Raw genomic sequence first — 10,351 nt, 5'->3', positions numbered from 1 at the left:
AGAGAGAGAGAGAGAAGGCTTATATCCATTTTAATTTTCCCTAATCCAGATCGCTCTGCTCTATTGATTGTCGAACAGGTATAACTGACCAACAAATCTTTCGGCCTTGGTACGACATTATCATTCTTGAGGTCGTTGTCAGTCACTTCCTCTTCTCGGGAAGCTTCCATTCAATTGAATCACCGCGGCTTTTCCATGGTGTACGATAATCAAGGCCCCAAGAATTTTGTGCAGTCAAGGACGAAATGATCACACCAGAGCCAACCGAGGAGATCTATAACCATAGGCCAAGGAGTAAAACTCATACTGAAGATCCAAAGTTATGATGAATTACTGAAACTTGGATGCTTGATAGGACCTGCGTTTTTCTTCAGGGATATGGCCGGCTTTCATGTTCCTCTCAAGGGTCATGAGCATTATCCAACCCGGGCGTAACGCAGCCACCCCTTTCCTGATCCGACGTTCTAGACCTTATTTATCTGTCAAAGCGCATCATGTTTCTCATCGGCTCATTTCCGGCGACTTGGCAATCGACCACAATTGTGAGGCGATTGGACCAGAAGATGTTATATTGGAGAAGGTATTCCGCTATATGCCGGTACGTCGCCGTGCTCCGCTCTCGGCTTGTCGCCGAGGTCCACATCTACTCGGCGTGTTCCCGCGAGCTGCCGGCACCGTATTATGACCGTCTTGGCTCCCATGCTAGCGACAGAAGGGATTTTGCAGCTTCAACGATACGGAGAACTGTGGCCAATGATCTACTTGTTCCAACAACATCAGCCAGATTATCCCATTAATAGCCTCGAGCGGGTGTCAACTGTTTAACACGTCTTGTCTAATTCATGAAGTCGCAAACTTTTCAAGAAAGTATTGACCGCATGATCGAACAGATAGAGGAGAGAGGAGAGACAGCAGTCCGAATTCTTCCATCAATCATGCATCCACCCCCGAAGATTGATCAACTAGACAGACCATGGTCTCGATTCGTCATCGATGGAGTCATAATAGGTGGAAATTTGTGCGGAGTGTTCTGCGGAACTGGCAAACAAGGGCAGCAAGTTGATCAACGTGTAACTAGGCGTGGAACTTGGCGCGATCTGTGCATTTGATGATTCCCTACAATCTATTCCATTTTCTAACTTGGTTTCTGGTGCAGAGAGTCACTTTGGTATAGAACTAGATTACAGACATCAAGTAGACAATAGAACCACATTATTCCCTGATGATAATCGCACGAGTTAACTTGTGCAAATATTGTGTTCCCTTTCAAGTTCTCTCACATGAGATCCTTATGCCTGAGTAGATGAATTCTTGCTCCTGCGGTCTAGGCTAGTATTCAGCAGGCATGTAAAAAGTTTACTCATGCCACCACTGCAGGAATATCACCTGGTCCCGGATCCACCAGTTTACCTATTGTAATTTCCCTTAAGCTTAAAGCATGTACCGAGAGTAGTTGCCGCTGGCTTAGGTGGGCCATTAAAACCGGCAAGTCTGATCACCTTGAAGCTTGCTAACAGGGAGCTCTCGTGATACCACAGGCTTCCCCTGCGGTTAAGCAGCTATAGAACACATAAAGCCTACCGGCTACAACATTGCGTTTATACAGTATCCTTTGTCTTTGCTTAAATTCTGATTTCTCTGTTCTGATTCCGCCTGTTTATCTTTGTGGATGTTTGTATCTGGACGTACCTAAGTGAAGGGGGTAAAGCATAGCATTATGAGCGACACTTCCTTTCTATACTCTAGCTCGATACCTATGGGGCACAATCCAGAAATCCCTGATAGCTAGATATAATCCCTCAAGGCGCCAAGTATCTTGGCTGTCTCATTGCTGTGGGTTCGATCTATTCAATTTTATTCCTGCTTGGTTCATTACTCCGCACTCACACGGTTGACGATACCGAACTAAGACAGACCAAATGGACTCTGTTGGGATATAAATGCAGGACAATCTGCAGTATGTTAGACATGACACGGCACAAATGCATGCAGCACCAGCAAAAATTATCAATGTCGTCTCTTTTTGCTCTTCTGTCTTTGGCAACTGTGGCTTTCGGTGCCCGTCCATTCCTGAGTTATGCAGATACTGGCATTGATGTCGCTTTATCTGGTGTCCCCAATGGCACTCTGCCAGACCTGTCAGAGATGAAGGCCTTGAATGATTTTGAATGGGTCGCCGAGAGGAACCTCAACGAGTCCAGCTGGGCCTTCTACCGGGCTGGCGCGGGTGGAGAATGGTCGTATCGCAACAACCTCGAGAGCTACGGTCGGTTGAGATTCCGTCCCCGTGTTTTGACCGATATCACACAGATTGAGCAAAACATGAACACGACCCTCTTTGGTCACACCTTTTCTGCCCCTTTCTTCATGAGCCCCTTTGGTCGTGCAGGATATGCTCATGCTGATGCAGAGCTCAATCTGGTCAAGGCTGCCGCAGAGGAGAATATTCTTTACGTCGCTTCCATGCATGCCACAAAGACATTGGACGAGATTGCATCAGCCAAAGCCGAGGGCCAGATCACGGGACATCAATTCTACAACGAGGGCACCGACGAGGACACACTGGCATACTTTCAACAGGTCGAGGCGGCCGGCGGCAAAGCCATCTTCTTCACGGTGGACTCGGCAGGCGATGGGAATCGTCACCGAGCTGCCCGCTGGAGCGTCACGTCGTCTGATTCTGGCTACACCTACGCCACGTGGGACTACTACAAGCATCTCCAAAACCTGACAAGTCTCCCCATTATTCCCAAAGGCATCCAAACGGTCGAGGACGCCAAGTTGGCCATCGCCTACGGGGCCCCCGCCATTTTCCTGTCCAACCACGGCGCCCGGCAGCTCGACCACGTCCCGTCTTCTCTCGAGGTGGCCCTGGAAATCCACGAGGAATCCCCCGACATCTTTCAGCAGATTGACGTGTTTGCCGACGGCGGTGTGCGCTATGGATCCGACGTTTTGAAACTCATGGCTCTGGGCGTCAAGGCCGTGGGTGCCGCCCGGCCCTTTGCCTTTGCCAACATTTACGGCGTCGACGGTGTCAAAAAAGCGCTGCAAATGCTCAAGCATGAGATTGCTATTGACTGCTCTAATATGGGACTCAATGATGTGCATAGCATCAATTCATCCTACGTAAGTTTATTGTATTTTCATTTCCCCCATTTTCTACTCAATCCGTATACTAAGTTGGAGACAGATTAAATTGAATAATCCTATCTGGAATGGATGGTACTCTTGAAGTAGGCGTAATCATAATGGTTCATTTGACGTTGTGATGGTCGTGTATATAATTCGTTCTAGCATGCATCCACACGCATTACCTGTGTCTGTTTGCATAATTTCATGGAGAAGTAATTTAGGAGAGTCCAAGTCATATAATCCGAAATTTAAAAATCATTGCTCCGGACTTGCAAAACTTCCGTCATCACGTCACTCAGAAAGGACCAGTCGGCCAATCGATGAATTAAAAGTATTTCTTTCGCTCGGACCCGAAGACATGGAGACTATAATTCTTGGGTGTTGCTGATTGGCCCCAAGAGCTCATCTCAGATGTAGCCTATTCCTACTGATACTATATTTGTCACCGTGGGGGCAGTTTTTGTGTTGGGGGCGATTCTACGGTGCACTGCATTGCTGCGGGGCTCCTATAGTGAATGTTGCGGTACCCAGGAAAGTAAATTGTTCTCTTCACCTACTTCATCTCCACCGGGAGCCAAACAGGGTCTAAACTCGTTCAAGTTTTAATTAAAAGTTAATATAAAGCCACTGTTTTCTTCAAGTTGCATCTATTTCACATCGCATTGGAGTATCGCGGCAATTGCATTTCAAGCTATCCAGCAGATTACTGTTGCTTCCTTTCATACCCCAAAAGATGGAAACCCAACGTATCCGCATCGCCATAATCGGAGGTGGATTGGCCGGTGCCACGGCGGCCAACGCCTTGTTCCGGCTGCCACATGTAGACGTCCACGTCTTTGAGTCGGCACCTGCATTCTCCGAGCGCGGCGCTGCGGTCGGTATCAATGCCAATGCGCAAGCGGCCCTCAATCAGATCCTGCCCGACTACAAGGAAATGCTCGACAAGGCGGGCGCAGTCCCCATGAGCTCGACTCGAACCATCTTGGTGAGTGTCATCATGGCGGTTCTAGTAATGTGAAAAAATCACAAGTGTTGAATCTGACTGTTCACCAGGGATCAGGTAAAGATGCCGGCACCGTCATCTTTGACTTGAAGTCCGGGGTAAGCGTCCACCGCGCCTCGCTTCTTCGCGAGCTCCTGGCCCCCTTGCCGGGCGAGATTCTCCATCCCAACAAACAACTGGTGGCCATCAACTCCAAGACCGCCCCTGATAATCGCAGTAACCTGGAACTCGTATTCAAAGATGACACCCAGTACGAATTTGACGCCGTGATTGGCGCCGACGGGATTTTCAGTTCCGTACGACGCCATGTTCTTCGAGACGCCGCCTGGCCAGAAGACTACGAGGCATCACCCGCCGGGTTCTGGGATTGTCGCAGCTTGGTCCCCTTTGAGAAGGCAAAGGCCGTGCTGGGCGAGGAGCTCTTCAGTGAGGATCGAAGGTACTCCTGGCTCGGTGATGGTGCAATGGTTATGCATGATGTACTAGAAGGCAGAACCATGGTTCAGTGTATAGTATCCGCCATTGACAAAGATGAGCCTCGCTCTGATTCCAGGAAGAGAGTCTTGACCCGGGAGAATTTGACAGAGACCCTTCATGCCTGGCTAGATGGGCCAATTGCTGGCGGAATCATAGATGTTTGTCCCTCTGGCGTCTTTCTTCATTATGCAAATGCTAACCCCGTCGGACCAGCTCACAGTGGGCGAGTCCAACACCCACAGGTACGCACAATGGGAGCACAAAATAACGCCTACCTACGCCAACGATCGTGTCTGTCTCATGGGCGATGCAGCACACGCTTCGACCCCCTGGATGGGCGCCGGAGCAGGCATGGCCCTCGAGGATGCCATGGTTCTCGGCAAGCTCATTGCCAACATCACCTCTCCCGACGACATTGCCGCAGCATTCCAAGCCTACGACGCCATACGCCGCCCGCGGTGCCAAAAAGTCGTAGACACGAGCCGTGATACGGGTCGACTCTTTTGCGGCCAGTTTGGCCTCGACGCTGCCGACATAAGATCACGAATCTCCACACGTTGGAACTTCATTTTGTTTCTGGATATGGAGGCACATATACAAGAGGCTCTAGGGGAGTTTTCTAGATTCAAGCATTCGCAACAGGGCAAACGTTGATGCAGATTTGATTCTGCTTGTAAAGTATGTCTTGTCTCAACTCGACTCTAACGAGTACCACTTGCTTTGCCGATGGCGCACAATGGCATCTGGGCAAGAGAAGCGCTGATCCTACAGAGCTAGTTCAGAGTAGTACATGTTTTAAGGATCAACTAGCTCAGCCTTAGGAATTACAGCCGATACTATATCGAAATGAATCACCGGGGGGAGACGGGAATGCTTGCCATAGGACAGTAGATGGACTCTGGTACAGCTCTTCACATCAAGTATGAGTAACAGTCTCGGGTGTACGGAGTTTGTCCATGTCAGCACACTTATTATCTTATCACTGTAGATCTACAGACAGGAGAGACGATATAATTATTTTGTATATTTCTGATTGCTGTTGGTTTGTGGACGCCGCCGCAACTCATTGGTTCATACAGATCGCCATATGCAGCAGCAAGGCCAAAAAAAAAAAAAAAAAAGCAAGTGATGGAAACATGTATTCTTGGTCGCTTCCCCCAAACTCCGTATGTGCATCGTACTAGTCGTATCATACATATATACAATCGGTCTACCCAACCAGACTCTGATCTTCTAAAGTTCGTTGTTTGTGCTGGCTTGCCCCGTTTCTTGGGCTGAATTTATCTACAGGTTGATCAGGTCCAGCTCGCTAAAGTCGGGTGGCGCTCTGCCGTACACCACGCGGACCTTGCTGTCCAGAGCAGTACCCTCATTCGAGATCCAGATGTGGTCGCTGAATTGATTCGTGCGATTGATCTCATCCTCGCTGATGCCCAGATCGTCCATTGGAATCCAGACAGTAGGACGGCGAGCACGAAGAGCTTCGTGCTTGAATGCGTGCTGTACAAGCACATCTCTCTCTTCTGGGGTCAAATCCTCGATTTCGTCGTGGTAACCACCATAGAGCGCTTCGCCAATCGCGCGTTGAGCTTCCAAATCCTTCTTCCGGCGTTCTTCTCTGTATTTGGTCGCAGTTTTGACGCTTTGCTCAGCTCTGCCATAGGTTTGATCCTTGATCACTTTGGTGCCTCTTATGGCCAGTGATCCTGCGTGCGTAAGACCCTTCACAGGCGCAAAGTTTGTAAACTTATTACCCTTGCGGTGCTTCTCTCCTGCTCCATCCATGCCGTTTTGATGGAGGCTACCACGATGAGGATGAGCTGCCAGTCTCTCCTTGTCGGATACCTCGCCATCTTCGCTTTCTTCGATCAATCCCAAACGACGGTCTTGTGCTCGTTGGAATGCCTCATCTCGAAGGACAGCTTCGTCCTCAAATGTGATGGGCAAGTAACGGAAAAGCGGGCCGAATGAGTAGTTGAGTAGATACTGGTAAAGGGCTGTCAAGATTGTCACCACAATCATGATAATTGCTTGTGGCGTGCACGCCAATTTGCCGAATTCGTCCTGTACTATGAAGAACAATCCAATGAGGCAAATCTCCATGACGTAGAGCCCAGTGAATGTTTGGTTGAGCGCTCGTGGGTACAGAACGCCACCAGTATCAACTGTCAGCCGGTTGACGTACAGCATGGTGTATCGATGAGCAATCCACAGCAAACTAAACGTGATAATTGCGAATATCGAGATCAACGGTGCTATAACCGAATAAATGAGACCAATGCAAGCAAAGTTGGTGTAGACAGGGAAGAACGAGCCCCATTTGACACTTGGAAGTTTCGTGTTTGTGGTCCACTTGTTCCGTGCAGTGTTATTGGTAATCTTGGCAATGATGTACCAGTTGATGAGGGCGCCAACCTGCAGCAAGGTACCCGCGCTTGTACTCAGAGCCTGCAGAATCATGTATGAGAAGAAATAGTTGGCCGCCTTCGGTAGCGACGTGGCCAGAACATCTGCAATGCTGCCTGGGTCTTGGGCCAAGTCGCCTAAAACATTCGTAATGCTAGACGCCAGTGAAACCACAAAGAAGACCTGGACAATCAGGAAAGGAAAGTAGAAGAGCTGCACTGTTTCCGTCTTTTGGGATCCGGTCTTGGCTCCTTTAAAGCCTGCGAGCAGATCCATGATGATGGGAACAAGGAGAAGTAGAACAGCCAGCAGAACGGCGGGAAGAACACCGGCAAGAGCCTGAACAGCCTTGTACACAACTTCATTATCCTTCAAAAAACCGAGCCAAGGATACGTGTCGATCAGCGAGTCGATCTGCGAGATTGTCGAGGTGAACGAGACAGGAATTGCCCAGAGAATGATCATGCCAGCGACAACAACAATAACAACAGCAGTGCGGAGCCATTCGGACCACCAACTCATGGCCATGTTATCCCAGATAACGTCGTTTGGCGAGATTTCGACTGTTCGTGGGGCCATCTGGCGAGGTACGTGATGGATCACACTTTGGCAGGCCATGTGAGCAGCAACCTGGTGATTGAACTGAATAAAGGCAGATCTCATCAAGGGGAAACGCTCCGGGTGCTTTTGGTCCTCCTCGATCTCAAGGTTCAGTCGGGCTAGCTCCTCTCTGCACCAATAAATGGTGTCCACCTTTTTGCTTATGAAGGGAAGCCCTGGAAGAAAATCGGGTGTCCAGTCGAATCTTGCCAGACGATGAGTCGGTCGATCCTTTTTCTTCATCCACTTCTCCCACTCAGGCTGGCCCTCGCCGCCATCGTCTTTGAACTCGTCGTCGTACGCCTTGGCATATTCATACGGTTCTTCCTCATCCTTTTTTCCGATGAAAGGAAGGGAATCTTTGAATTTTTGCCAGCCAGACTTTTCCTCAAAAGGAAACTCGACATCATCGGCACGCTGGGGGATGGGCGAAGCGAACCCGCCAGATGGAGGCTTCCAGAACTGAAACCATCGAGCTTTCTCATTGATATACATGTCGTCCAGGTTGCTAGCCTTTCGAGTCGTGTTGCCAAAATTCCTCATCTCGATACTGTCCTTGTTGGTAGCATTTCCCTGAGAGTTGACCGACACGTTTCGCGAATGCGTAAGGGGCGCCGAAGCGGTTGTGTTGGTGGGCGCATTGTACATGTCTCTGTGCGTTTCAGAGTAAGCAGTAGATGGCCGGGGATAGTCCTCGCCACTAGGGAGTCTAACATGGCGGCGGTCGTTTGAAGGCCTGAATGGTGCTATCGTCGTCACAAAGCCATTCGTCGTCTCAATCTGATGGTCAAGCTGACCAGCGACATTTCTGGCACCGCCCAAGATTCCCTGCCCCGTCCTGCCCACAGCATCAGCTCCTCGGCCAAAACCGTGTGTCAACTTAGATAGTCCGGTGCCCAAGACCGGGATGCCCAGAATACCACCTTCGTCGCGAGATGGACGGCCCTCGTTGGCATCGTGATGTTCACCGCTCTGCTCTTCAATCTCGTGTGCTTCTTCTAGTCCTTGGTGGATATCGTGAGGAACCTCGTGGTGATCGCCGCTACTGGCGCCAGCACCACTCTCGGCTTGCAGCTTGGCAGCAGCATCTTCTGCTTGTTGTCGTTGTGCCTTCTCCACCTTGGTCGGTCTCTTGGTCTTGGTCTCTCTTCGCGCTTTCTTTTCCTCGGCCTCTCTTTTCTTGAGCTGGTTCTTTTTGCACTCACGGATCAGCTCTGTTTCAGCACCTTCAAGCTTTTTGTGAATCTTGTCACGCTGCTTGATTTTCTCCAGCAGCGGCGTCAAGTCACGTGTGAGGAAAATGTTTCGAATGCCGCCAGGAAACACGTCGAATAGACCTCGCAGAGCTTCCTCGGAAATCCACTTGTCTGGGATGGAGCTAACCAGGACAGTCGTTGCCGAAGCCCGTAGACGATGTTCGGCTGTTGTGAGCCAGTCCTGGCGGATCTTGATGAAGACTCGCATCTCGGCGAAAAACACGCCGCACACCCAAAGAATGACCATAACGGCCAAGATGAGATGAGCCCAGTAGCGGTGAGTCTTAGTCGATCGCACATTGCCCCAAGCAAGTGTGTCCAGTCCGGTAACGTTTGCATTGTTAGAGTTATCGGTGTCGGTAGTGTTGATTGTAACATCCTGGCCAATGCCGCCAACGTAGTTGATCGGGATCAGAATAGGAATGATGATGACAGCCATGGGAATAAAGATGATCAATAATGTCTGTAAGTAGCGCAGAAAGAAGTAGGCATCGAGGCCGCACTTGTTCATAATCTCCCGGTCTTTGAAGCGCATGAGCGCATTTACTAGACCCCATGGACTTTCTGGTGGCGGATCCGTCCGTTCGCGTTCGGGTACGAGATAAGTCTTGGGCTTGCTATTGTGTATAGTTAGCACATCATGTTTACAATGCCAAGGAATTGTGCCATATGCGCAATGGCACTTACAAAATTCTGGCCAACTTTTGCCGCAAAAGCAGGAACAGAGCTGTCTGGACGCCGAAAGATATAGAAGCAGCCGCCAGAGATGTACAAAAGGCGACCAAACTAATGCCTTCGGACTTCTCAGCAGTGCCCGCACTAGGGTCCGTTGTGTTGAGTGAGGTCGACATGGTGCTGGATGTCGTTGCCGGCACGCCGACTTGGAGCACCGATTTCTGCCTTTGGTATACCGATAAAGTGCAGCAGACTTAGGAACTGGTCCTTGGCGTAATCGCAGATTGTGTTGATTCGGGCGATTCCACCAGGTGATGTCGTCGTAGATCGCCTCTTTGTATGGGACTGGTACCGCCCAATCGAAAATTTCTCAAGAATAGGGCGACGTTGCTTGCGTGGTTCAGCTGGACGAATTAGGTAGGTACGGGGTAGGTTGATATCGAGAGCAGTACTCCGTAGAGCATGTGAAGAGAAGAAGAGGGAGAAAAATTAAATAGAGTCGTTTCTCTTCATGCTCAAGTCGTATCGGAGTAGCGCTCTGAATAAGGAGGATTCTGTCCAGGAAAGAGTGAATGGGTGGACAGTTTGGACGTAGGTTGGTGATTCAGACGATGCTAGATAATAATGGAGTCATGGCATTGGTCTGGGGGGAAAAGACTGTTTGTAGCGTAGCAGGTACACTAGGTGGCTCTACACGGCACAGCAAGCCGAACCTGGAATCGAGGGGCGCAAGCAATGATGAATCGTCCCGTCCGCCCAAGAAGCGGGTCAAGCCGAACCAAACAAAAAGAAAGGAAGC

At 49.9% G+C, this 10,351-nt stretch overlaps 3 protein-coding genes across 3 annotated transcripts; 2 read left to right on the top strand and 1 right to left on the bottom strand.

The window, feature by feature from the left end:
* Window positions 1-2,010: 2,010 nt before the first annotated feature.
* PFICI_04594 (uncharacterized protein) lies at window positions 2,011-3,235 on the top strand (the record flags this gene model as incomplete). Its single annotated transcript, XM_007833175.1, has 2 exons — window positions 2,011-3,129; window positions 3,194-3,235. The coding sequence occupies 2 exons, from the start codon at window positions 2,011-2,013 to the stop codon at window positions 3,233-3,235; spliced, it is 1,161 nt and encodes a 386-aa protein (XP_007831366.1).
* Window positions 3,236-3,868: 633 nt separating this feature from the next.
* PFICI_04593 (uncharacterized protein) lies at window positions 3,869-5,269 on the top strand (the record flags this gene model as incomplete). The annotated part of the gene is made up of 3 exons (XM_007833174.1): window positions 3,869-4,120; window positions 4,189-4,773; window positions 4,829-5,269. The coding sequence occupies 3 exons, from the start codon at window positions 3,869-3,871 to the stop codon at window positions 5,267-5,269; spliced, it is 1,278 nt and encodes a 425-aa protein (XP_007831365.1).
* Window positions 5,270-5,899: 630 nt separating this feature from the next.
* PFICI_04592 (uncharacterized protein) lies at window positions 5,900-9,728 on the bottom strand (the record flags this gene model as incomplete). The annotated part of the gene is made up of 2 exons (XM_007833173.1): window positions 5,900-9,494; window positions 9,565-9,728. The coding sequence occupies 2 exons, from the start codon at window positions 9,726-9,728 to the stop codon at window positions 5,900-5,902; spliced, it is 3,759 nt and encodes a 1,252-aa protein (XP_007831364.1).
* Window positions 9,729-10,351: the final 623 nt, after the last annotated feature.

The sequence above is a fragment of the Pestalotiopsis fici genome (genome assembly GCF_000516985.1).
Source record: "Pestalotiopsis fici W106-1 unplaced genomic scaffold PFICI_Scf_3, whole genome shotgun sequence".
Lineage (NCBI taxonomy): Eukaryota > Fungi > Ascomycota > Sordariomycetes > Amphisphaeriales > Sporocadaceae > Pestalotiopsis > Pestalotiopsis fici.
Note: the sequence above shows the minus strand (reverse complement) of the source record. Positions and strands in the feature narration are given on the sequence as shown.